We start from the raw sequence: 26,709 nt of genomic DNA, 5'->3' as shown, positions 1-26,709 counted from the left end.
CTCCCTTGCCCTGCAAAGAAAGTGAGGGGTAGACATTATATATCAGAATGTTTACCAGTTGTTGTGTTTGGATTGTGGAGCTAATGATAATTTTTTAATCCCTGTTTTAAATTTTTTCTTCAGTGAACAGTATATTTTATTTTACTATGAGGCATGTAACAGAAATTTTCTTAAAAAATTTTTTTATTGAAGTATTGTTGATTCACAATGTTGTGTTAGTTTCTGGTGTACAGCATAGTGATTCAGTTATGCATTTATATATTCTTTTTCATTATAGATTATTACAAGGTGTTAAATATAGTTCCTTGTGCTATACAATAGGACCTTGTTTATCTGTTTTGTAATAGGAGTGTGTATCTGCAAATCCCAAACTCCTAATTTATCCGCTTTTTTAATTTAAAAAATACACTCGTTATGATTGCTACTGTTAAAAAAAGTAACAAATGTTGGTGAGAATGTGCAGAAATTGGAACCCTTGTGCACGGTTGGTAGGATGGTAAAGTGGTTGCAAGCACTATGGAAGACAGTTTGGAGGCTCCTCAAAAAATAAAAAACAGAACTACTGTATCCTCCAGCAAATTCACTCCTGGATATGCATCCAAAAGAACTGAAAGTAGGCTCTTGAAGAGGTATTTGCACACTCTTGTTCCTAGCAGTACCATTCATGGTAGCCAGAAGGCAGACAAATGGATAAACAGAATGTGGTACATACATATGATGGAGTATTATTCAGCCTTTAAAAGGAAGGAAATCCTGTCACATGCTTCCATGTGGCTGAACCTTGAGGTCATTATGCTAAGTGGAATAAGCCAGTCACAAAAAGACAAATGATTCCACTTTTATGAGGTAGCTAAGAGAGTCAGATTCATAGAAACAGAGAATGGTAATTGCCAGGGGTTGTGGGGAGAGACAATGGGGAGCTGTTTAATGTTAAGAAGTTTTAGTTTTGCAAGATGAAAAAGTTCTTGAGATCTTTTTCGCAGCAATTTGAGTATACTAAACACTATTGAATGGTACACTTAAAATTGGTTAACATGGTAAAGTTGTTTGTTTGTTTGTTTGTTTGTTTGTTTTACCAAAAAAAGAAGAGAGAGAGAAAGAAGAAGATGGCCTAGGCAGCAGGAGTTAGCGGAGGTTATCATGATGACTGGTGGGCTTGGGAGTTACTGGAGTCAGCAATTGTAAAGCCAGTGGGAATGGGAAGATAGATTATTTCCCTGCTTTCTCTAAACCGAAGGCCCGAGTCTTCTGTGGGCATTTCAGTGCTGTGCTGTGCTGTGCTGCGCGAAGAACCCCTGGCCAGAGCTTGCAACTGGCCTGGGAGCACTTTCAGACCATTTGTGTTCTTGACTTACTCTCTCTGATCTACTAGTGAATTAGTTAAACAAGTAACTTTAAGTATACTTTAAACAGTTGAGTGCTTTCAGAAATAAGAATGTTGCTAATTTAAATCCTACAAGTAAGTAAAAAGTTTGAGAAAATTGTTCGTTTATAGCTTAGCAGCCCATAGGAATTGGGCATCTGTGTTGTTAAGAGTCAGTGCTTGGTTATGGCTGCAGATTAATACCAGACAGATAATAAGCAACCAAGGGCTGAATTGCAAAACAGCATCTGAAAATAAAACTGGTAAATAAAACTGAGATTAGCATCCAGCACATTACCTAATGCATATCAGGTAGTTAATAAATGTTGCAGAAATGAAAAAGAAAAAAATTAATCTGTAAACATTGTTTGGGTCCTGATTCAAATAAGCCAGCTGCAGAAAAGCCTTTTTGACATTTGGGGAAATATATGCACTGATAGATATTATATAGTAGTAATTATTTTAACTATTTAAGCTCCGGTACATTATTGTGGTTATATTTTTTAAATATGGTAGATAAGAGTTCGGACGAACTGTTGGTAATTTAGAAGCTAGCCAATAGGTACATTGGGTTCATTATATTATACTCTCTACTGTGTGTGTGTGTGTGTGTGTGTGTAATTTTCCATAATAAAAGTTTGAAAAAAAAAAGTAAAGAGAGAAACTACAATTTTGAACTTGGGAAAAATTAAAACTAAATTTATTTCAATGCAGATTTAGAAGTCTAAAAAGGAAGAATGTATATTTAGAACACAATGTCCCAAAAAATTTGTTAATAGAACTTAATATACTCTTGCTAGAGATCTCAAATACATGCTAGCTTCTCTACATAAAAGCACAAAGCCAAAAAGATCCCTGTGCATCAGTCTGCTACAGTTGTTTTTTTTTTTTAACTTTCAAGTAGGATTTGATCAAATAGATCACAGCTGGAAATTCAGAGTGGCCCTCAAAAAGTGAATGTAAGATTTCTTACTGTTAACAATTTGTTTAGGGAATATGAATGCATAGAACTTGCTTGGAGAGCTCCACAAAAATTAATCTATTTTCAGAATTATGTATTTGATATAAATTTTTGCATGTTTTCTTTCAAAGACATTTTCTTTATAAATGATAAATGGCTTTTGGGAGAATTAAAATAAAAAGAGTAGTTCAAAATAATTGAAATCTCAGAAGTTAATTTTTATTCACCAGTGATTAGGTTTATGAAACATCCCTTGTTGAAATCAGAGAATTCATATTTCCAAGCCAGAAACTGCCTTAAAAAGCCTGCTTTTTTTCTAGGCAATACAGTTGTTCTGATAAAATTTTTTTATAATGTGTACAGTTTTATGATAAGACTCTCTAAAAGGCTTATAAATTATAAACTGTCAGTTTATAAAAAGTAAAACATTAAATAAAAGCCTGGTCCTTTGGGGAATGACCAGTTTTACTATCTCCTAAAGATAAAGTTACAAACTATTGTTTTTGCATGCAGGACCCTATGTGTATTTTTCCCCAATGTCTAAATGCTTCTTCCCTATCAAAACTCACCTCTTTCTCTAGGATATAGAAATCAGCACCTCCTCAGCAGAGCCTTTCCCACCACTTTGTTAGCCCAGCTATTGGCGCCCTTCACACTTTGAATTGTCATTGTATCATGACTGTCCCCTAGACAGGAAGCTCCTCTGGGTCAGGGACTGCCCTGAACTGCACTCAGCTTCTCGGCTTTGTGATACAGCATCTTTCATTCACGTATTTCTTTAGTTCTGTCTGTATATTCATTTACTTACAAACTGCACCTTCAGTACAACCTGCCCCCTAAAGCTTTTAATAGTTAAGAGGGGAATTCTTTAGGCATAGATGAGGACCACGGTGCTTTTTATCTTTTGTGGATAATCAGAATCTTGTGTTTCCGCCATTCTTCTAACGTGAGTTCTTTTACAGACCTGTGTGCAGTCTGAGAAGTCGTGCAGAGTATATAATAATCTTAGTGGGAGGGTTCCCTGGAAGTATGTTGTATTTTTTCTTAACTTACTAAATATGTGCTTGTTCTCGTCTTTGTTTCTTTGTCCTAAAATAAGTGTGCTTTCATGGAAGTTCCAGTTAGTAGGGGTCTAGTTCAATCTAGAATTTGCCACACTGGGGAAAGAGGAAATGAGAGATGAATAAAAACTGATGAAGGCAGAATATTCCAGATACAGAAAGCGCTTACTTGGGAATTTTGTTGCCTTCTACCCTTCGATAAAGCAGGTTACCTTAGTGGCTTTCCAGTTTTACTCTGATCTCCTCCTTCCTACCCCCACTCCATTCCCATCCGTGATTTGCAGAAGTGAAAAGGAAATGCAGTGGGGAGGAATCCTGGGAATGAAGTTTGCATGCACATTTCTGAAAGGGAGCAAGTTGTCCTAAACTTTGTATAGAGGATGACCCCCTCACTGGAATCAGTTTTTCTAAGCTGGAACCCTTAACCCTAATGTGTCCCAGGGACTCCTGTTTTCTTTCCACATAATTCAAGGGCAGAGTTGGGGGCAAACAGCATAACCATCCGTGTGTGTTCTGTGCATGGGAACCAGGGTGGGTCCTATGGAACATCTTAAGTCCAGTCCAGTTTAACTCTCGTCTCTGGAAACTTCAGGGTTTGCTGTTTTTCCCCAAACCTGTGGGAGTCGGTTTCCTGGCTCACACTTAACGGCAGGAAGATTGACCATCAGTCACTGTGCATCTGCTGGCCTTGGAGATGTTAAGAGTCAGGGTCTGGGGACTGCCCAGGGCAATTGTGCACAGGTCCTCGACCTGAGCTAGACATGTGTGGGAAAGTCGGTCGTTGACAGCCCGTCTGTAGCTGTTCCTAAGCCGTTGTTACTGCTGTCTAATATTCACAGGCTGACAAAGATTGAAATGGGCAAAGTGAAGGAAAACATCTCCCTTGAGAAATAGGTCCTAGGACTTTCTGCCAGGCTCCATTTTCCCCTTTTCTCATTTTCGAAGATAGAGGCCAGAGGACCAGAATTGTGATAACCCTTTCAGACAGCGTGCTTAATCTGTGAGGCTGGCGGGACCGGGGGCTTGTGTGAGCAGCTCCTGCTGACCTAGATATAAAGACTTTGTGAAGTCAGCTGCACGGAGCCCCTTCCCAGGGGCAACCGGGCTCGAAGAAACCATATCGCAAAGATAAAGACTCATTAGAGTGGAGCCAGACAGAGGATGGAACAGGATTTTTTTGTCTGCGCCTTTGTTTCTAGTGAAAAACAAAAGTAACAGAGGTCATCGGACACAACGCATGACCATCCACAGAGGAGTCTCTTGGATTTATTTCTGGAGCTGTCGCTTCTGAGCCCTCATTTCCCTCTCTGGGGAGGGGCATCGTCCCCCTTCTCTGTTCCCCCCGTCACACACACACCCCGCCGTCGTCTCTCAGGTTCAGGTGCACATCCAGTCACCTGGACCCCTGCTTGAGTCCTGGGACCTACATCACTGCCCTCCTCAATCCAGATGGATCACGTCGCTTCCCACATACCCTCCACAGCCCCGTTCACTCCCAGTCACTGCTCTGCTCACATACACCAGTGCTGCCTCTTCACAGACTGGAGTCTCCAGCAGGCTCAGTAAAGGGCCATAAACCTGCCTGTAAGCTTTGTTTCACGTCACTCCCCCTTTTACTCCCCACTTTCCAAACAGCCTGACACTGGCCAGTCCTTGGGCACCTTGTGCTTTTCTGCCTCCGTGCCTTTTCTTCTGTTACCCCCGCTGCCCCGAATGCCCTTCCCCCCACCTTCACATGCCCGACTTCCACCCATAGTTTACTGACCCCCCAGGTGCCCCTCTTCCTTGAAGCCTTTCTTGATGCCCCCATTTAAAGTAATTTCTCCCTTCCCTGGACTCCTATAAATGATGCTAATTTGTATACTTCATGTAATACTTATCACTGCTACCTTGTCTTACAGTGATTTTTAATAGATGTTTTACCTTCATGCCTAGGTTATAAGCCCCCTGGTGCAGAGTCTGTCCCTTTTGGTATCTTCTGTGACAGTGGTTTTCACTGGGAAGCCAGTAGGATTTTTTTAAGCCAGAGAACCATGATCAGATGTCATCATTGCTCGTGCACCCCTCGCTACCCAGGAGTTCCTCCGAGAGGTTGATGTATGGGAGCATTCCAATGTTTTCTTGTTTGGCCAAGTTTCTGAATAATTCCTTCTGCCTAGAATACTTTCCCACCTCTGCCCTCTCCTTGAGTGAGAGTCTGTGTCTCTCACTCGAAGCCACCATAGCCCCTGGCAGGGGAAGGGTGGAGGGGGGTACATTCCTCACTCAGCAAAGCTGCCTTCAAAACATGTATATCCGGTAGTGAGTGAAAACCATATACAAACCCGTATCCAGTCCAGACTCCTTGTGGGAAATGTACAGACAGATGCCTGTGGGTAGGGGGTGGGGGTGGGGAGGCAGGCAGGCACCAAGCACCAGAGGGGACCATGAAGAACTTTCGGGAAGAGGGGAAGCACTTGAGCCAGCTCTGTAGGAAATGATAATGTGGTAGGAAGGACATCTTGGCCATAAAGAGCGAGCTCAGAGTTGGAGACAGCATGGAGGCGGGAATTGCCTGGAGTGTGCAGAGGACCTTCGGGAGTTCACTTTGGCAGAGGCTGATGGTTTGTGTAAAGGAGAGGAAGCAGATGAAGCTCAGAGGTCACTTGGACCCATTTGTGCACATCCTAGAATCCATCTACATCAGAACTGGCCATTAGTACATTGTGTCTTCTAACAATAGGTTACATTGGAGAATTGCTGTTTAGTGATTCTTTTTTCCATTGGCATTCATCTTAACTCTCCAGGTAATTGTTAAGATCACTTAAGGGCAAAGACCATATTTCATATTTTTTGTTAAATAGTTTTATGATACAAAGGGTCACTCTATAACTTAATTTGGGGTTATCTTAAAAGTAGAGCAAAAAGTTCTTACCTGTTCGAGAATATATAGGTTAACATTCAGGGATAAAATTATAGGATTGGCACCAAAATAATTCAGAGGAGGGAAGTCTGAGGTAGCCGAAACAAGAATGACCATGAGTTGATGACTTGTGACGGGTTGATGGGGACACTGTTCTCTCCACTTCTGTGTATGGGGGCATCACTAATAAAATGTTGGGGGAAGTTTTGGGCCTTCGGTGGTACTGAGTAAATCTTCAGCTTGACTCCCAGCCCCTGCGCCCTCCCTGCAGCTCTGTGTGGCAGCCACCTGTGCCTCACATTGCATTGCTACAGCCCTGACCACCAGAACAGTCAGGAAGACGGCCAAGAGTCAGCCATTTGGTCAGGCTCTCAATATAGTCACAACACATGAGGCAGACCCATTAGCCAGATGGCAAAGAAGACCATTAGTTTGTATCTACCATTGTATTAAAATGCCGTATTTGTTAAATCATCAGTGGTTATAATTAAAATGTAAATATTAATACAAAGAAAGGAAGGATGCATGGGTGAACAGGTCACCTCACAGGAGAGATTCAATCAGAGGTTTTATCTTAACATCCTTCTCCATCAGAAAGTGTTTTGTACGTTCACTAGGATGGAGAAACGGTGGGAGATGCATCAACAGTGTAAATTACTCTGGCAATAAGCACAGCATTCTCTCTTCCTTCATGTGCTGCTTTTGAAAGTAAAGCAGTATTTTAAAAGCCCCAGAATCCAGATGTCATCCCTTTCGTGCTGAGCATACAGTAGTTCTATAGGAATATTCAAATACTGAAGCATAATATGTTGATTATTTAAATTTAGAAGTTCCCTTAGAAATATCCTTTAAATGTTTCTGAGTATCCTCAAGGTAAATTCCAATTTTAGTTAATGTTCATGCTTGCAGTGTATAACAAACTGAATTATCCATGCTTAGTCCCTGAAAGTAAATTAAGAGATAAGCAATGCATGTTTCTTGATTGAAATATGTAAATTTAGAATAATTAGGCCTGTGTTATAAAACTTAAGACTCCTTCCTCTTCAGCCACTGTCGTGTTTTGGAAATGACTATCAGTCTTCAAATGCTCCACGTACACGTTTTACTTGTCTTCTAGGGCATCGATTTGAAAAACAGAGAAATGAATGAATACTGGTGGAGACCAGAACGGAGAAGGGAGGCGTCCCTCTGTTCCCAGTTCCCTTTGGCCGTGGCCTCTGTCACAGGGCAGGAGATGGGCTCCTTTAGGGCCCTTCTGCGGCACTGCCTCTGTGGACAAGGCAGGGGTTGGCCCAGCAGCCTGCCTGGCCCTTGGTCCCCCAGCCCCATGTGAGTCACTTACACATCACAGCCAGCCTTCAGCATCGGTTCCCCACCGCGGGCTGAGCGGGCCTCACCGGCAGTAATGGTTTACAGATGAGGTAACCAAGTGTCAAAGGGGTGACGTTATTTGTCCAAGTTTATTAGTGTCAGAGCCAAGTCTAAAATTCAGATGTCCTGGATTTTCCCTCCATGATGCCATTCAGAGCCTAGATGGGAGAGATGCATGTTAGTCTCAGAAGTTTATGCTTCCTTATCATAGTGTTTATTTCCATTGCATAATAATCGGTAAGGATGACCATGGCCGTGATCAGCTTTAAGTACCAACTGCCGGCCTTTTACAACCTCCAGTCTGTCTAAGCTGGGGGATTAAATGGGACGGGAGTCCAAAAGCCCTGCCTGGCCCAGCCTCTGCTTTCAGACTGTGAGTGACACAGGCACGGGGGCTCCCAAGGCCCCGACTGGCTCCCCAGTTGACGTTTGCCATTGCACCTCCTCTGCCCATCTCCACAGCATACAGAGCCACTGCCGCGGAGGCAGTAGAAACCGCCGTGACTCCCTGGCTCCTTGCCTGGCTTTTTCTGACCACCATTCCACAGGTCTGGCCCTGCCTGCCCCAGGACGTGACCCATGTCAGCAGAAGCCCCGGGGCTCCGGGAGCTGCCCTCTTCAGAGCATGAAGATTCACTCTTTCCTGGGCTTCTAGTCTGGTTGGTTGGTACCACTGCTTCGCCACCTCTGGACATCTTTTTTTTTTTCAACCTGCCTACAGTGCTATTGCTTATTCATAAAGCTGTAAAATGTTCCCTTCATAAGAAAATTATGGGGAAAAATTGCAATCACGTGGATTTATACCAGTGCAGTTAAATTTCTAACCTGTCCTGAAGCCAATACTCCATTTTAGGTACGGTGAGCCAGTTTTTAAACTTCTAGCACAGTGAGAAATGAAACATAAAACCTGTGTTCTTGCACAGGAAAGGGTGAGAGCAGGATTCAAGAATGGCAAAGAATAGGCTTTTGGCAATGGAAGATTTGATCTTTGTTTCAGCTTCCAGATACTAACGTCTGCACATTCATTACCTCTACGTGAGTATCTTCCTCGGTGGTGTGCCATCTGAGGTCCAGGTCACACTTGACTTGTGATCGCATCATCTGTCCCTTGTTTACTAGCCTCTCTCTGTTGGTTTTGGAAAGCAGATTGAAGTATTCTTCTCTTCTGCTATAATATTGACGATAAAAATACTCTCTCTTTAGTGGGCTGTTTACTTGCTCCGTTTTGCTCTGTGGCACTTGAATAAAGAAGGACCCTGAGCCTGCTGTGTGGCTGTCAAGTCTCTGAATTGCCTTGAAGGTCCTGCCCCCCTTCAGGGAAGTGGGCACAGAGAGTGATAGCTGAAGACCGAGAATGGCACTGGAATGACTCGGGAAGCTCTGAAGTCTTCTTCAGCCTTCTTCCTCCCTCCCTCCCCACTTCTCATTTTCCCTGTGGGGCTGGGAGTCCCTCTCCGCTCCACACAGGACCAGCGCGGTCACTGGCTGGCCCTGGGGGCCTCTGTTACTTAGTGTCTCATTACTGCACACGTGGGGCCCTCCTGGGGTATTTCTTGGACCCCTAGAGGGACACAGCCCTTGGTCCAGCCTTTCCGTTCTTTGGTTCATCATAATCTTTGCCTTCCCTTTCTCGCTGCAGGGAGACCTTTGTCCAAGAAAGGGAATTAAAATTATTTCCCTAAAGCATACGAACAATTTGCCTGTTCAGCCACTCTGCACTTGGGGCGACTGTGCCCCTAGAGCTACTACGAAGAGGGGCCACGAGGATCCTGCACCATCCGTTTAGAGCTTCACGCCAAAGACCACGTCACAGCTGTGGGTTAGAAAGAGCTCTTGACGCTTTGTGTTCTGAATCTGTCTCCCATTAACATCGCTGAAGACAGACAGCAGTAACAAAAGCAATTAGTTACTTGTGAAATGATTGCTTACTAGTGGAACTAGGAAGTTCCTAGCAAAATTTACACTTACTAGATTGTCATAAAGCATCATTTTTTGGTAAACCCCCCCCTTTTTTTTTTCTTGCTAATTACCTTCACTTTGTTTTCAGGCTCCACGCAGATGGTTCCCAGCCTCTGTCTGTGTCTTAGGGCCAGCCTAGCCAACGGCCCCAAATACTTACTTCTTGTTAGATCCCTGCCACCTTTTAGCCTCGACTCCTGAAATAAATCATTGTTACTGTAGGCCAATTTCCCCATATGCCAGGTGAGGGAGCTGTCTAGATGGTGTCTGAGTCCCTTCAGTCTCACTGTGCTGAGAAGCCTTTGCCATTCTGCAGTCTGCACACTTCCCGATTCCTGAGAACCTTGACTCCCACAACACGGCTCCTTCTCCAAAATTGAAATTCTTTTTATCCCAGGTCATTCCTTCCCTTCTGCCTTCCTGAATCACAGAACATTTGGGGCCCAAGAATTTGCATTCCTAGCAAGTACCTACTGGGGTGAGAATGATGCTTGTCTGTGGATCTCGTTTCTCTGTTAGCACCACCACCTCTACCACCCAGTCATTTAAGTAAACTTCACTGCCTCTCTTAGCTTCTTCACAGCTCTCTCCCTGGTGCCTGAAGAAGCCGGGGAAGATAACGTACAATTCAGACTGAGCCCAGTCCACCTTTAGCACCTCTGCTCCCGCTGCCTATCCTGCTGTTCCTCTGCCTGCTCCCTGGCTCCCTGGCTCCCTGGCCCCCTGCCCCTGCCCCTGAACACACTCTCCATTCCTGCCTTGCTCGTCCCTGCCTGAAGTGACCTTGTCGCCCCTTCTCTGTCCTCGTAGCCTGGGTCCTACTGCCTCCATGGAGACTGTCCAGACATGACAGGTGTATCAATCTTGCCGGAAACTTCTCAGTAGTTCACTCAACATATCACTCTTCTTTGGTGTTGAACAGCGAGATTGATATTTAAATGCTTACTTTGTACATCTGTATTTTGTCTCCTTACGAGATTTTGAACTCCTTGAGAGTCTGAGCTTTGCTTTATACCTGCTGTACCTGAGTGTTTTCCGCATGATCGATGGATTGGTTGATTAGATGGAGTGAGAAGAGGGGAGAAGTCTGGTGAATGTGGGACCATGGTATCCTTCACGCAGTATAGTACCTAAAGGAAATATGGACTTTGGTCCTTTCATGTACTTGTGTATATTCTGAAATTTCTAAATCTGAAACTTTCAAAATCAAAACTTCTAGAAGTTTAAATCTCAACCACTTTTTTAATCTATAAAATAAAATGTATCCTGTATTCCGTAGACGAGATATTCTACACAGATCATTTGGTTAGTTCTTGTGTGATTATAACATAGCAGGTGTAAATTCTAAATTATATATATCTGTGATGGTCCAAATTAGAGGGAGGGACATTATACCATGCAATTATTTTAGCTTTATATTTTAATATATAGTAGGGTAGGTTTTCCTTCATTATTTTTATTTTTTTCGGTCGTAGTTTTCAAATCACATAACTCTACTATTGCTAGTGTTTCTCATTTTACCCCCTGCCTTTCAGTGACCTGCCCCACCACCCTCTTTGCTGTTTTTGCTTCTTCCTATTCATGTTTTCCCTGAGGAAAATTAGGCAAACTGCTTTGATTAGTTCTTTCTAATGCATCCATTGCTTATCTCCTGTCTTTTGAGGTTTTCAGCCAATTGAGTGTTTCACAATTGATAGCTGCTTTACAAACAGAACTACAGTAAGATAGTATCTTACAATGTGACGCGTAACCGCAAATCAAGTGTTTGATTCATTTAATAATGTGCTTACTGACTTCAAGGGGATAAAAGCACAACAATTTATCAATTGCTTTTTTTTTTTTTTTTTTTTTACTTTTGGAAAGTGTCAGCTGCCTTCCCGAAGAGATCGAGCCTCAGTCTGAAGGAGTTTGGGCTGAGATAATGAATAGGTCCCCTACATTAGGACAACTTCTTAAAAAAGTAAATTTAAATACTAGTCACTCAATGTGAATTGTTGTTAACTTGGTGGACCTTTTGTGATTTTATTTGTACATTTTTGTACCTTCTTTTTAAAATTAGGAGTGAGGGGTGTTCTGTCTCTTCTAGTGCTGACGTCCTGTGGTTCCAGGATTTCTTAGTGTCAAAGTTCAGGAAAATGATGGATTTTTCTAGCTGACCTAGACCTGTTTTATTGAAGCTGGGGGACCCCGTCTTTTAGCTAGCTGTGCCTCACATTTACATAACCATCCTTGAGTGGACCACATCTAAGGTGGGCTCCCTTCACAACAAATTTCTACTTTCCAGCAAACAGTACTGCTAGGAATCTTTTGAAGCGTTCTGCCTCTGTTCCCTTTCCTCTAAATTTCCTCATTCCCTTTGTTAGTCGTCATGGCTGTGAAGAAGGGAACAAACCTTATTATGTGCTTTTACTTCATTGATCACACATGTTGGAATAACCGTGGGGCCAGGGCGGTTGCATTTGACAGGAAGTCACAGTCTGGTCGCCACTCATGGGTCATGCTTGTGTCACTGGGAGACGGAGCTACAGGAGTCACTGGGACTGAACTAGAGGTTCTAAAATTCTTTCCAAGTAGACTGAAGAAAACACCATTGGTTTAACAACCACAAGGCTTTTCATGTAACACTTGGAATAGGGTCTTTCCATAAGAGGAAGAAAAAAATTCTATATAGTGGGTGTGGGGGGCTGTTGATTATCAGAGCCTAGTTTTAACTTCTTGCTAAGGAATAATTAAGGCATGACTTTTCTAAGAATGGGTCATGCCCCTTGAAGGCTTGAAAACCTGTCACATTTGCTTATAACTTAAATCCTGAGAATGTTCAAAGAAGATATTCCTTAAGGAATTGAAGACAACTTCTTATCTCCACGTTTGTCTTAGTTGGAATTCTCTTTCCAGATAGCTTTCTCCAAATCTGTAGCTCCCACTCCCACTTAATTCACGTATGAATCTGAAAAACAATTAAATATTATCATGGACACAGTATTTAGGGCTTAACTGTTACATTTTGAGGCCGTATCTTCCCCCTTTTCCTTGAACCCTATTGCAGTCTTCACAAGAGTGAAAAGTAAAGGGCTAATTAAAAATGGAACTTGTCTCAGTTCACATATCATGCAAAATTCATGACTAGCGCATGTTAATGAGCTCATTTTACTTTCCACAGTTAGATATACATTGAAACACAAAACGTGACCATGACCTGACCATCTGTATCAGCATCATCCATTGTCTACTATGCAATTTTCCTAGGTAAGCGAGTGTCTGACAGTGGTGGGATCCTGGAGAGCAAGAAGAGGCAACTTGAGAAGTGAATTAATCTATTAGATTTGACGCCTCCCCCCACCCCCAAATCTCAGTAAGTCAGTTCATCGTCTCCTCAAAGTGACATGGGCTTAATTTGGCTCATTTTGTCACAAATAAATTTGAGCATTTATTCCACTAACTCACCTAGGGTGCGGGACTCAATTTTCCCAAATGTTTTCCCCCCTATAACTCTTGAGTTTTTCTACAAACAGCAATTTTTACCTCTTTGCTTATTTATTCCTTTATTAATTTACTCAGCAAATATCTCTTAAGCCCCTGACAATATTCTAAGTACTGGAGGACACATCAGTGTGAAAAAAACAAAAACAAAAATCCCAGCCCTCATGGAGTTTATATTCTACTTAGAATTTTATTTCATAGCAATGCATTTATCTCTCTGGGATCTCCCTCTATTGGCCAGATAGCTGGGTTCTCTCCAAAATAACAACACCCCGGCAGGAGGGGCAGACCGTTCCAAAGGTCATCTGCGGCTCCCCCTCTGGGCTTGCTTTCAGCACAAGAAGTTCTGCCAGTGAGTTCTCTACTTTTGCCCTTCATCTCCCACCGTGGAATCAAAACGTTCTCCTCCTCCCAGCCGTCCGAATGGGAAGTGACTTGCCTTCGAAGCAGAGGCTTTGACTCAGTGATGTAGTTCAGTCTTCTTGAGGCGTTCACACACTTGGCAACTTCAACTCCCATCTCAGAGCTAATGACTTTTAAATTATAAATATCTATCCCCAACCTACCTATTGTCTCAACTCTAAGCTCACCAAAGGAACAGACTTGTCCTAGCCCTCAAGGCCCCCCTCCCTGTCTCCACCCTCTGTCTTTCCATCGGTGCCCCCAGCTGCCAGCCTTCGAGCCTGTGCCCTGGCCCCACAGGCCTTGCCAGGCCCACAGGTAAGCCATTGGCCTCGCTGTTTGCTCACAAGGGTCTCTCCGCAGGCAGTGCCTGGCCCTGGTCCTGCCCCTACAGGTCAGAACCCACCTGTCAAGGCCTTTTTCAAACTTCCCCTGCAGCAGGAGAGCCTGTCCTCACTTCCTTCTCCTCCGGGCTGCCCCACCAGCCTTCAGAAAAGAGAAATTTTCAACTAAAGACATCCTCCTTTCCACGACCCACCTTAACCTGTATCTGTGAGGGGAGGGTCTGACATTTGCTCAGACTTCAGTCTCAAGTGGGCTTCAGATTCTGGCTGGTGATGTGGCAGTGAGATTGTAGAGAGCTCATCACGAGTGTGGGTTCTGCCTTGTATCCGTCTGTATCTCCTCAGAGGTTCTTTTGCCACCAGTCACAGAAGCCATTGGTGTCACTTGTAATACTCAGAGATGGCAAAACAATGTCCTCAGCGAGAGGTGGGTCACCTGGCCTGAGCTTTCAGGACAGGCGCCTGCTCACCTGTAGCCCTCTCCTTGGTGGGAGCTTGCTTCCCAGAGAGCCAGCCCAGAGGTCCCGCCACCGGGCCAGCCGTCGTGCTCTTAGACACGTGAGGTACTGTGACTGTCCCCTGAGCCACCTCATGGTGGGCGTCTTCATTTTAGCTTTGGATTTCTTAATTTGTAACTTTTAATAATTCTTTATCATTTTCCTTATTTTGAATTTAGTTTTTCATCAATTTTGAAATAAATTTGCATAAAATAGAACTGTTTCACCTTCCGTGTTGCTGTAATTCACGGACCAGTGCCTGTTTCCTTTTTGTCAGTTAAGTAATAATATTTGATACTTTGGTAGTGCATTCTATGAAACGTGGAATGTAGTTCAGGCTCAGGCTCGTTCAGACCCCAGTTCAGCTGAACTGATTGTAGAGATGCTTCTAGAGTTGGCTGTCGAGCCCACCTGGCATCTCACCCCCCCACCACCCGGTGGAGCCAGGCGCCCCTTCCGGAACACTGTTCTTCATCCTGTGTCCCGCTCCCCCTCTTCCTAGTCCGCCTCTAAATTATCCCTCCTGTTAGAGGGGCAGCGGTTGTTCCCCTTTCTTTCCTCTACAGCCTCAGTGTAGCACAATGCCTCGTGTATAGTTGGTGCTTCCCCAGCGTTTAATTGAAGGACCCAGCATGACACAGTGAGGCTATATGACAGAAGGAATGGAGGGAAACTGGATAATCATCTTCAAATTCACCCCTGGGTAAAAGAGTTGCATGTAAATGCCTCCCTTGCTATCTTATGACAGGATCTTGAAACCAGTTGACTTTTCATCTGTACAGAACCTACCCTCCACAGTGTGCGCTGCCAGCACTGTGTGCACTGCCAGCAGTAACCCACCTCGCCCATCCCACCCCACACCAGCTCCCCGCTGCCTCACTACCCACCATCACCCATCACTTGTCTATCCAGAGGCTTGATGTGGCCTTTGAAAGAATTGTTTTTTTAATGTGCCGTCGAGATATTTGATTGTAAATTGCACTAAACTTCCTGGAGCCCTGCCAGGTGCTTGCTAGAGTTTCTGATGCTATCTATATAATTTTCAGGTGGAAGGGAAAGCTCTACTGAACTTTTGTGGTAATAAAATTATTGCAGTCGAGCCCTGCATCTGTTCGCTGAACTTCCTGTGGGTTTTCACCAGATCACATAGCTGACAGCAGAGACGCTCTTTAAAGCTTTTGGTCTGCTTCTTATACCCGAGTCTCAACCACCAAATCAGACCTTTGCTTTGTCTCTGGGCTGGGCGTCTGGATGTCCCACTGTGGTGGGTTGATTCACTGGAGCTGATAAAAACATTCCGGCCAAACTCGAGAGTCTAGCATTACCTCTGGCTCCAAAAATCAAAACAACAAGATTGTTGTAAGTAGCTTTGGATTGAGACCAAGCTCCAAGCCTGCGAGATGGGCTTTCCCTCCTTGTTGCGCTGAGTCACAAGACTCAGAAAGAGAGGAGCAAAAGCCAGAAACTGCGGTGACCAGCAGCCCGCCCTCTGCCAGCCCCTTGCCATAACTGTCAGGTCAAAGTGTGTGTCCCCCCAGAGCCCCTCCTCCGCTTTCCCAGAGTGTTAGTGGCCCTCAAGCACATCCACCCAGCAGTCACTGATGGAGCCTGAGAAGGCGAGAGAGGAGACACGGTGGGGAGGAGAGGACAGCGTCAGAGCCGAGAAGGCCCCGGCGGCCTGGGCCCTGCTGTCCGAGTCAGGGGTGAAGATGCTCTGCAGTGAGGACGCTGGACTTCCGTGAGCCGTCACAGGATGGCATCACCCTTCTCCACAGCTTTGACAAGAACACAAGGGAAAGAGTGACTTTTTCTGGGTGGTGCATCTGACATTCAGACTGTGACATTTTTTAGACTGAATCTTGACAAAATGTGTCCCCAGGGTCATTAGTGCTAAATAAAACCTTTCGTCTTTCTTTTCCTTAGCTCTTGGACTTCTGAGACGTATTAGAGGACCACATGTTTTTAAGAATGTCCGTATCAATCTCAGCTCATGTTGGCGCGCTCTTGGCTCAATAGGCAGGTAGACTTGGGAGAGGGGTCAAGTTCAAGGCAGCTTGGACACAGCTAGTTCTGCAGAGGCTGCATTCACATTGTCAGGTTGACTGAAGAGTGTTTGCTAAACTCTTTTATAATTTATGCCTATTATTCACCCTTTTAAAATGTACCCAGTACACTGTCTTAAAAAACAGCTCACTGCAGGAAAGAGAAAGCACTTCACTTGTGCTTGGTTAACGTTAGCTTTGTTGGAGCCTGTCCTGGAGACCATGCGCTTGTTCTTCTTGCTATTTATGCTTTATCCTCCTTGCTGAACCTTTTAAATGTTGATAAAAAGTTCCAAGCAAATAGCCCAAGAAATGATACCTCGCAGCTGACTTGTTCCCCCGAGGAGGAAGGGGCAGGTACTGGGGATGGAGGGGCCCGCGGGTGTGCTGTCTGCCGTGTTCGGGTCTGGCTGGTAGTGGGAGCACGTCCGTGTCACTCTGTCTGTACTTGCTGTCTTGGTTGTCCCGTGTCCAGCAGCACACACTCCGTGGAAGGGTCCGGGCCTTCACTCGTCAGCACAGACGTGGCCACGCCTGGGACCTCAGCCCACTTAGCCGCGAGCTCGCAGGCCACGGCAGCTCAAACGCAGCCTCATGTTTGTCTTGGGTTTTAAGCAGTTGTGGGAATCTTAGCCTTTAATACCATCTGATGTCAGCATACCAGACAGCTCAGAAACCTTCAGCTTTTTACCCTCTCGCCTGAGCTACCACCAGGTGAAGCCTGGCCGAGTAGAAACCAGCACGTGCTTGACTTTAGGGTGGCCACTGAACTTGACTCGTTTAGCCCGTTCTCCAGGTCCACCCAGCAGAGCCTGGGAGGCATGCAGTGAGGACAAGTGTGTAGACCTGACACACTGGGGTCATCTCATAAAACCACACCCAGTAGAATGGGAAGGAGCTCAGAGGTCCTTCATTTTACACAAGGTGAGAGAACTGAGTCCTGGAGAGATTCTGTGACTTGCCCCAACCTGCCCAGCGTGTCAGTAGCTGAACCCAGACAGCCAAGGCCTCCTGACCTCTAGCCGGGGGCCACCTGGACTCCAGGGCTGGAAGTCAGCTCCATCGCTTCCCATGAGGGCACTTAGGCACAAGGGAGAAGTGACTTAGTGGCTGGGGGACATGGAAGTGGTGTCTGAGGCTCACTGTCGTTACTGGAAAGACATGGAAACCGAGCACCCATATCAGATACAGACATTGTAAAGAAGCGCACGGCCAGACAGCTCCTGACTGACTCTGCAGAGGCCAGGTGGACAGGTGTGGTTCCGTTCCACCCCAACTCCACCACTTACTAGCTCTGTCCTCTTTGGCATATCATTTAGCCTTTTGAATCTTGGCTTTCTTATCCATCCAATAGAGTTAATAAGACTGGTGTCACAGGATTATGTGTGGATTTGAAGTCAGGCACTCATTCATTTAACTCATTCAACAACATGTCCCAAGTGTCAGTAGTTTGCCAGGTGCTCACAAGGCCCCTGCCCTCTGGGGGCCTGTATTCTGGGGAGACAGATGGTGCCCAAGTGAGCTAACACGTGAACAAGATAAGCCCCGATTGCTGTGAGGGGGATCACCCAGTAAGCTGAGAGCTGCCACTTTGGTTTTGTTACAGGTGGTCATGGGTGAGGTGGGAAGTACCTGACACCAGGGCGCTCTGAGTGTATGTCACTTCCCCTGAGCGCCCAGCTGGGTGGCGTCCTCACTCCTGGGTCACGTCAGCTGCCCAGGCACCATGCAGCTCGGAGGTCAGATGCCACAGCCCTGGCTTCTTTATGGATGTTGTTGAACGTGCCCCGTAATCCTCCAGGGAGGCCGTGAAGCTAATGTCAGATATGTCTTAGAGGTGACCCTTCTGTTCGCTTTACCGTAGCCATAACCTCACCCGAGGGCCTGTCCCTGCCTCCAGTCGGCCTGGATAGCTGCCTCCCAGGACTGTGTGCAGATCTGCAGTTAATGCGTTTGCTCGTTGAGCTCACTGTTCAACGAATGATGACTCGGAGACAGACAGAAGGCAATTCTTCGGAACCTGCCTTCTCTCAGTGACATAACTTTGTTCTTTAAAAATGTTAATGAAGATGAGTTTGTCGCTTTAAGCCATTTGTCAGCCCTTGTTTCTGGGTTTTCACATGGGGAGGCCCAGGTTCTCTATGTTTCTGTGATTAATACCAGAGTCAGGAAACAGGGTTGTCAAGTGAGATGTGTCCAGTCGGGTGGAGTGAGAGAAATGGGCTTAGGACCAGGCCAGGGGTGGTACTTCCAGCCTTTAGACTTGGTTGCTGAAAGTTCTAAAGTAAGACCACGCCTTCCATTTGCGGATCACTGTAATGTCAGTGCTAACAGCCAGCGTTTACCGAGTGCTTATTCTGTGTTAGGCACCGGAGAAAGTAAAAGTATAAAAGTTGACATGTGGCTCATCGCATGTGATTGTCACAACCCTGTGAAGTAGAATGGTTGAATTCACAATCTCAGAGTGGAGTAAACTCTGTCTTTTAAGAGCCTGAGCCTGAGTGAGGGTAGGAGACTTGTCCCAAGTCACCCAGGTGACAAGGACTAGACTGTCAGCTCCTAAACACTGAGACTGTGTGCGTCTGTAGTTTTGGTACCGTGCTTGCTGCACACAGACCCTCGGCAAGCACTTGATGCATGAATGGATGGGAAAGGTTTGGGCTGCATCAGATCGTCCACCTGCCTGTCAGGTGCTTTTTCTAGTTACTTCAAAGATTAAATGAGTAGCTATGTGTCCGGTGTTTGAACACGCCTGCCACATGATCAGTAATTGGTTATGTTAGCTATGAACATTAGCCGTAACCTCTGAATTCATTGCGTTTTTATGGAGAACTTCTATAGAAGTAATCATTGATCCACCAGAAGACTTCACAATGAAAATATTTGTCTGCTCTTGCTGGGTAAAGTTTATACCATTTTATACTATTTTCACGTACTGTTATATATTATATCTGGATATTCTTGCCGCTCTGGGTGTCACCCTACATTGAGATTTTTGTTAACTACATTTACTCCAGATTGAGATGGATTATTGTTTTGAGGTAAACTGGCGCCAGAGTGAAAAGGAGGCATCTTCAGCTGTTTCTACCAGGTAGTGGGAAGGCTCGTCATGGGGGTGCCCCGGGCTTCTCCTGGTGGCCCTTTCCTAGCTCTGCCTGTGTACGATCTAAAGGCTGTCTTTGACTCATTACTTTCCTGACTGGAGAGCCATCAGAACTTCCCCAAAACCATGAGGGCAGTTAGTGCCAGCACATAAACGTAGTGTCACCCCCCTGAGCGGCTCTTGCCTGAGCTCCTTTAATTCAATTGGAAAGGATTCTTAGGAAAGCACTCTGCTTGTCTTATTTCCCATCCCACCCTCCCTGGAGATCCAGAGAGCAGTCTCGTGTGAGCAGCCTCACATCCTTTCCCAAGGCCATCCTTCGTAGGAAAACCCCAAAACATGTCACTGGGTGGAGAAAAGGTTTCACATCTTTTAGTCACTTTTATGTCTGACAACAAGGAGTGCATCTTATTGGTGACATTGCCACTTAGAAATGTAGGGTGTTATTATTCCAGCTGAAGGCAGCAAAGAGGGGGCCGGGGGGCCTTTTCAAACACCCCCTCTGCACTCCTGGCCCCCTCACTTCTCTCCAGGACAGAATGAGAGGTTTTCTCAAGTTAAGGCCATTCCAAGAACTGGGACTTTCATCCTCATTATTAGGGGGCAAATTTCTTTTCTTCTTTAAACACAGCCCCCCATCCTTTCTTGGTTATTGATATCACTGTGGGTTTGGTCATTTCTTTAAAGACCAGTAGTGGCCAGACTCTGTGTCACATGGTGAAGGAACACAGAACTAACCCCGAAGGACTCCATGGAGCCGAGGAGAACTGAAGTTTAGGACAAAGCACTCGGGTGGCTGTGACTGCGGTGTCGCCTTTCAAACTGACTCTCCCGCCCAGTCAGACCCAGGCCCCACCCCCGACTCCACCCCCCAGGCTGTGTGAGCGAGCTGCTTAGCTCTCCAGGCCCTCTTCACCTTCCTTCGGTGGGGTTGGCCATAGCGGCCTCAGCAGGATGTTGTGCTGACTGACCACCCTGTGCCTGGGGAGCTTCCAGACCCACCTGGTGCTCGGGGAGTGCTCGGTTAGTGGCAGCTGCTTGCTGCACCCTCTTACTAGAAATGCAGATTTTTCATGGAAAAGAAGATCACTGTGTTGCTACCTATAAGACACGTGATCCTGTGACAAAGACTTACTCCACCTCCAGCAGCCCTGTCCCCATACCCAAGGACCCCACGCCAGGCCGGGGCAGCGCAGGGCTTGTGAGGAAGCCCATCCAGGATGCCGGGGGCTCCGGGCCCGCAGAGAAAACCCAGCTGCTGAGTGGTTATGGTGCACCCAGATGTGGGCCCAGGGCGGGAGAGACCCAAGGGGCCTAGTGAGTGGATGACAAGGGAGTGGAAAGCTCGGGGACCTGGTTGATTTTCAGTTCGATCATTAAGTGCTGGATGTGGTACCATGTCCCCGAGCTGATCTAACTCTGTCAGCCAGACTGACCCCACGAGCCCCTGGGAGGAGTCACTCCCCGCGCTGTAATCAGCATTGCCGTTGGCCCGCACTGAGACTTCCAGCCTACCCTGATGGTGAAGAGCTGACTCGAAACACTGATGGTCTGAAAAGGCTTGGGTTTTCATTAAACCAGAGTAGTTTTACAAAGTATAAAGTGTATAGAGCATGAGGGAGGACATAGGGGTAGGTAGTGCTCGAGTTGGGGCCACTTGTAAAACCCACTTGTGTATATTCTGTAATTGCCTACGCCCTGGAAGCCGTGGAATAGAGTTGGTTTCATGAAAAAGCCGTAGCAAACAGGGACTGTGCTGTCTCTGGTATGTTGAAGTCACATTCATGATCAGAGGACCTTCCTTTGGATGGATTCCTGCCTACCCACTTTTTCAAGATGTAGCTCAAAACTCATCTTGCCACGAAGCATTTCCTGCTTAACTCTGCCCCTCTCTCCTCATTCTGGAACTCTTGAGGATCCAGCACTAAGATGTTTAGTCTTAATTACTGCAAATGATGATTTTCAAAATCTGTAATTCTGTGTGTGTGTGTGTGTGTGTGTTTCTCCCCTGCCCCCCCTCCTTTGTGTTTAATATCTTTTAAATCTACCCAACTAGTGTCATTTTTGTTCAGGCCACATGCCCCTCACCTGGACCAGGCCCTGTCCCTGCCAGGTGCCCTGGATTTATCCCCCTGTGATCAGAGTGGTCCCTGCACAGAGCCACTCTCATCAGACCCCCTTCTGAGGCCCTTAAACGGCTTCCAGAACCTTAGCTCAGAGGCAAGGAGTCTTCATGTGGCTCCCGCAGCTCCTGTCCTCCTGTCTGGGCCCTGCCAAGCAGGGCTCACTCTTCCTCTGCCCCTCCCCTTCCGTCCGTGCTGTTCCCTCAGGAGGAACACACTTCCCTCTCCACCGGCTGCCCCTCCACCACCCGCAGGCCTCTGAGCCTCTTGTCCTTCCCTTCCTACTACTCTCTTATTGTTTTTTTGCTGCTGCTGCTGCTTCCGTTTGTCTCTGTGAACGCACCTTCAGTGAGGACAGGAACAGGGTGCGGCTGCTCACCCTGTATCCCGAGGCCCTGGCGCCCACCGGGTGCAGAGGAGCAGACGCTCAACCAGCATGATGAATGAATGACTCATGTAAGAGGAACTGAATACAGCAGTAGATGTGAAGCCTTTACCCGTGTGCCTGGGACATGGTTGGTCCTTACATGGTTGACTGCTTCATTGATTCAGTCATCAAATCATGTCTGCAGATACAGCAGCAAACACACTGGATAAAAATCTGCCCTTGTGAGCCATGCGTTCTGTGTGTGCGTTGCTCCCTTTCTCCCCTTCCGCCGCACCCTCCTCTTCTGTCACTGTTGCCCCCTTCTCCCCGCCCCACCTGGGACACAGGTCACCAGACCACAGCCACTCGGGCCGGAGTCGCCTCGGCCCGGGAAGCGGCCCGGAGGCTTTCCGTAGACCCCAGCGGCAACTCAGGCTCTCGGAAGGAGACTCACTTCCTCCGCCCTGGCTGGAATAAATAGGTCAGGAGTGAAATAAAAAAATCCAAACCCCGAATCCTGGTGGAACGCTGCGATGGAAGCGCTGCTGACGGGACCTCAAAGCTGCACGTGTTCTCAGTCCTCCACTGGGGCCGCAGAGAGCAACCCGGTCACCTGGAAGCGTCTGTAGGGCCAGACCCAAGCTTCCCCCGAGCTCAGCGGGGAGTCACTGCGGCCTCCCCCTCCACAGAGCCCAAGTGGGCCATTTCCTGTCTGATGTTTCTCATCCCACGTCGCCCCCTGTTCGTCCCTGCTCCTCGCGGCCGGCTGCCGTCCGCTGCCCCTGTCCTTCCTGCAGGTGAGCACACGTGCTCCGGAGTCATCTGGAAGCTGGGTCTTCTGGCCCCAGGGCTCGCAGGCCCTGTGACCAGTCAGGGGAGGTGGGCTCCAGGCGCGCCACACACCACTTCAAAACCACGCCTGCTTCTGCTTGGGACTGGGAGATTTATCCAATCATTTTGTTTTCGTTACAGAAATTTCCAGAACTGAAATTCAAATATGTGGAAGAGGAGCAGCCTGAGGAGTTTTTTATCCCCTATGTCTGGTCCCTGGTGTACAACTCAGCCGTGGGCCTGTACTGGAACCCGCAGGACATCCAGCTGTTCACGATGGATTCTGACTGAGGGCTGGACGCCATCTCCCGCCCTCACCCCCTCCAGCCAAGCAGCCTTCCTAGTTATTTGCTTTCTGGGAAACAGAGGTAGACAGATTCCCTGGTGCATCTTCTATTAAAGAAGATCACACAGGCATGTTTCCCTTGCACAGTTGGGTTTGGAAAATGAGTGCCAGTTGGCAATAGATCACTTAGTTTAGATGATAGCGCAAAGTGGGGGAGGGGAGTACACGACAATAATAAATGTGAAACCTGCTCTTTCACATGCAGTTTTATTTCTGAACCAAAAATCTAGAGCTTTTCCAGGAACCTGATGCCTTAGGCATATAACACTTGACCAGTACATTCTTTCTTTCTTTTTTGCACATTCAAGATTTCTGTTTTGGTCTAGTGTCTGTGTGTGTGTGCGTGTTTCTTTCAACATTGAGAAATATCAGTCTGAAAAGATGACAGGACAGGAGTTAGTAAGGAAATGAAGTCGCGCGTGTGTGATTGCCTTTCAGAGGGCCTGTGATATAAGCCCGGGCAGTTGGATATAAGCCTTTAGACCCTCTGCATCTTCCCCTCAAAGAAAGAAATGGTTCCTTCTCATGAAGCCCAGATTAACTTTTCTGTGGATTTGGCCTCTGAGCTGTAGCTGAATTAAACTGGAGTCTAGCACAAATTAAGTTAATCCACTCTGTATTAATCATTGGGAAAAGAAAAGCTTCATTTTGAAAGCAGTCTTTTTTCTTCAACCAGACTAATAGGAGAAAAAGGAGACCAATTTGATTAATACAGTATTCCACATGGGATGAAAAACATGTTTTTCCCTTTGTTTCTGACTTTGTTTAAACTCTTTGGAGCCTGTGGGATCCACAGTTTGGTCCCTGAGCTGGAGGAAGGAGCTTCTCTGAGGGAACCAGCCTCCTGGGTCACCCTGAGCAGAGCAGTGAGCACTGAGGGCAGAGGCGGGCGGGCCTTTCCGGTCAGGCACTGGGTCCACGGCCTCTTTGTGGCCTAGTTTCATTCTCAAAGACACAAAAACTCTCTGCTTTTCTGCATAGAAAGCACACGGTCCCAGACGAGGCTGAGCACCTGTTTCAACCTGCTGTTGTTGAATCTGTATCAAGAGCCAGCTTCTCCCTTGTCCCCATGTCCCTGGGCTGGAGCCTGAGTCATTTTGGTCCATCACTGTCTTCTCAGGGCCTAAGAGGCACCATCTTCTCTCACACTGAGCTCTGGAAAAGGCTACAAACACTCCCACAGGTCAGTACACATCTGTGTGGTTTCCACCCATGGATAGCCTGGCTGCTCTGTCCTTCCAGCAACTTTTGAGGTCGGCCAGGAGATTTCATTATCGTCAGGACAGGGACTGAGACCAAAGCTCCCTGAGGTTGGCTGACTTACAAAGGGCCATCTCTGGTGGGTGGACCCAGGAGGCACGTGCAGCCTGCCCGCCGCCACCTCAGGCCTTCGTTCCATTCAGGCCTCTGACGTGTCTACACGAACAGCTGCCTCAGACCAGCAGATGAGACATGTGAATGGCTTCTGTTAGTCTGGCTTGGAGGAGAGGCAGTTTGAAGGTGGAAGGAGCAGTCCTCTCAGTCAGAAGGGGGAAATGATGTGATTACCTATTTCAGGTAGCAATCATTTTTATTTCTTATGTGGGAAAATGATAGTAGCTTTAATTTGTTTCCAAAGCATTTTGATTTGCTTCCTTTCCTTTAAATCAAAACACAAAATTTTTAAAGGGTCACATGGAGCAGCCAAGCCTCTGGTAAGGACCATGGGGCTATCTTAGGAGACTGAGGGCCGGGCAGGGCTGCGGGACAATCACTGGGCTGCAGGACTGTCAGATCCTGTGACCAGAGGAGAGACAGTCCCCCAGAACTCAGTCATAGAGGGCAAACCACCAAGTAAGCCCAGATCAAGGGCCTCCCACAGTCTCTTCTCCAGGCCGCCAGGCCCATTCTCCAGTGGTCTCTTCCTCCACGCCCCGCCCCTTTATTTAACCACGCAGCAGACGTGCTCGCTGGTCTAACAGCTCAGCTGGGGCTCCAGCCTCAGAGGCAGCGCGTGAGTCCACACTTCCAGACACCGCTGCATCACTGCCTCAGCTCTGCAAGTCCTCCAGGAGTCTCTCTATTTTTGTGAAAGATTCATTACCTGACAATAAATTTAAATGATAAACTTGAATTACACTTGCATTAATTTACTTAGGAATGTTTTTGTTTTCCACAAAGTAAAAATGTGTAGGACGAGGTAATACAGGACCATCATGTGTTTGAATGTAAATTAACACCTGATTTTACCCAAGACATGAAGTTATTATTGTAGTATGTGATCTTACCAACAAAGTGTTCTTCCACAGTATTTATTTTTAAAAGAACACGTCCCTTTCAGTGGCACCTTCCCTACCAAGAGTTCAAGGCACTGTGCAAAAAAGATGCAAAATTATAACTCTGGTTTCCACAGTCACCCATTGAGGCTGGTGTTAGAGGATCTGTGAACAACAGCCTTGCAAGGTCAGCATCACAGGCTGGCCACCATTCAGCAGTGCACATGGCAGTGGGGATATGGAGCAGCTCAAGGACAAAGACAGGAAGGAAAGAAAAGAAAGTCCCTGAGAGTGAAGCACGGAAAGTACACTACACGCACAGTGTTCTCCCCTGGAAGGAAATTGCAGGAGCTGGAGAAGAGGAAGATGGAGAGGGAAGGATGTAGGACCAGCATCAGAACACTCAGCACCTTCTTCCTCCAGCTTGTTAAGGTCCAACCAAGAGGAACGTTCAGTACGGGAGTGCTTTTAGGCCCTAAGTTTCTTAATTTATCATTCTTAAGGCAACATACTGTCGTAAGTTCTGGGGAGCTGGGGTTTTGCATTCAGCGTTAAAGCTTTCTGTATAACTGAGTCTGCTTTCCGGAGCCATAAATTACAGAGTTGTGGTACTTGCTGATACGTTATAGGCTTGAGTTTGCAAGGTCAACCCTTTGGGTCTCTTAATTCCCTCCAGGCACCGTGCCTGCAGTTTCAGTAGCTGCCACTTGATATTAGGGACTGATCCTTGGGCACTCTGATGCCAAATTCAGGGCTACTCCAATGTCCTACATTGTCTCCAGGAGTCAAGGAGGTTAGTTTCTATTCTCTGGTGAAGAGCCAAGCTTCCTATGAATATGAAAAGCTGAGGAATGGATGATAGCACAATCCACAGCAAATAATGCATTCTTATTTTTTAAGAACTCAAAGCATAAAATTTCATCTTATTAGGGTATATCCACCCAAAGCAATGGAGATTCATCAGGAGCTCCCGACCCCACCTTGGTCAGGTCACATGTGGCAGCCCTTACTGTCCTGACTTCACAAAGCTGTCAAAAGTGCCAGCTACTCAGACACAGCCTCTGGAGCTGGCAGCAGCCCCCTCCAGAAGACAAGCTGCCCTTGGTTTGGATTACCTAGTCCTCCATTACCATCAGTAGACAATCCATAGATACTGTGGCCCAGCTTCTCAATCACCTCAGCCCCTAAACGTGGATTGAGGTGAAACCAGATTGCTAGTGCCCCCAGGTGCTTAATCAGCAAATGTGCATTCTCCCTGGAGGAAGTGAGCTGTTCTGGGCTGTTTGTATCCCTCAAATTTCA

The 26,709-nt window shown here is 46.5% G+C and overlaps 1 protein-coding gene across 5 annotated transcripts in view; it reads left to right on the top strand.

Moving 5' to 3' along the window:
* Positions 1-25,265, top strand: part of DYM (dymeclin) — a 310,625-nt gene extending 285,360 nt beyond the window's left edge. For all 5 annotated transcript variants that reach the window (XM_032470527.1, XM_032470531.1, XM_032470529.1 and 2 more), the window contains one exon: positions 22,948-25,265. In XM_032470527.1, coding sequence (XP_032326418.1) covers positions 22,948-23,097 — 150 coding nt within the window. In that variant the 3' untranslated portion in view covers positions 23,098-25,265. The remainder of the gene's footprint in view (positions 1-22,947) is intronic.
* The last annotated feature ends 1,444 nt before the right edge of the window (positions 25,266-26,709 follow it).

Source organism: Camelus ferus, chromosome 30 (assembly GCF_009834535.1).
Source record: "Camelus ferus isolate YT-003-E chromosome 30, BCGSAC_Cfer_1.0, whole genome shotgun sequence".
Lineage (NCBI taxonomy): Eukaryota > Metazoa > Chordata > Mammalia > Artiodactyla > Camelidae > Camelus > Camelus ferus.
Note: the sequence above shows the minus strand (reverse complement) of the source record. Positions and strands in the feature narration are given on the sequence as shown.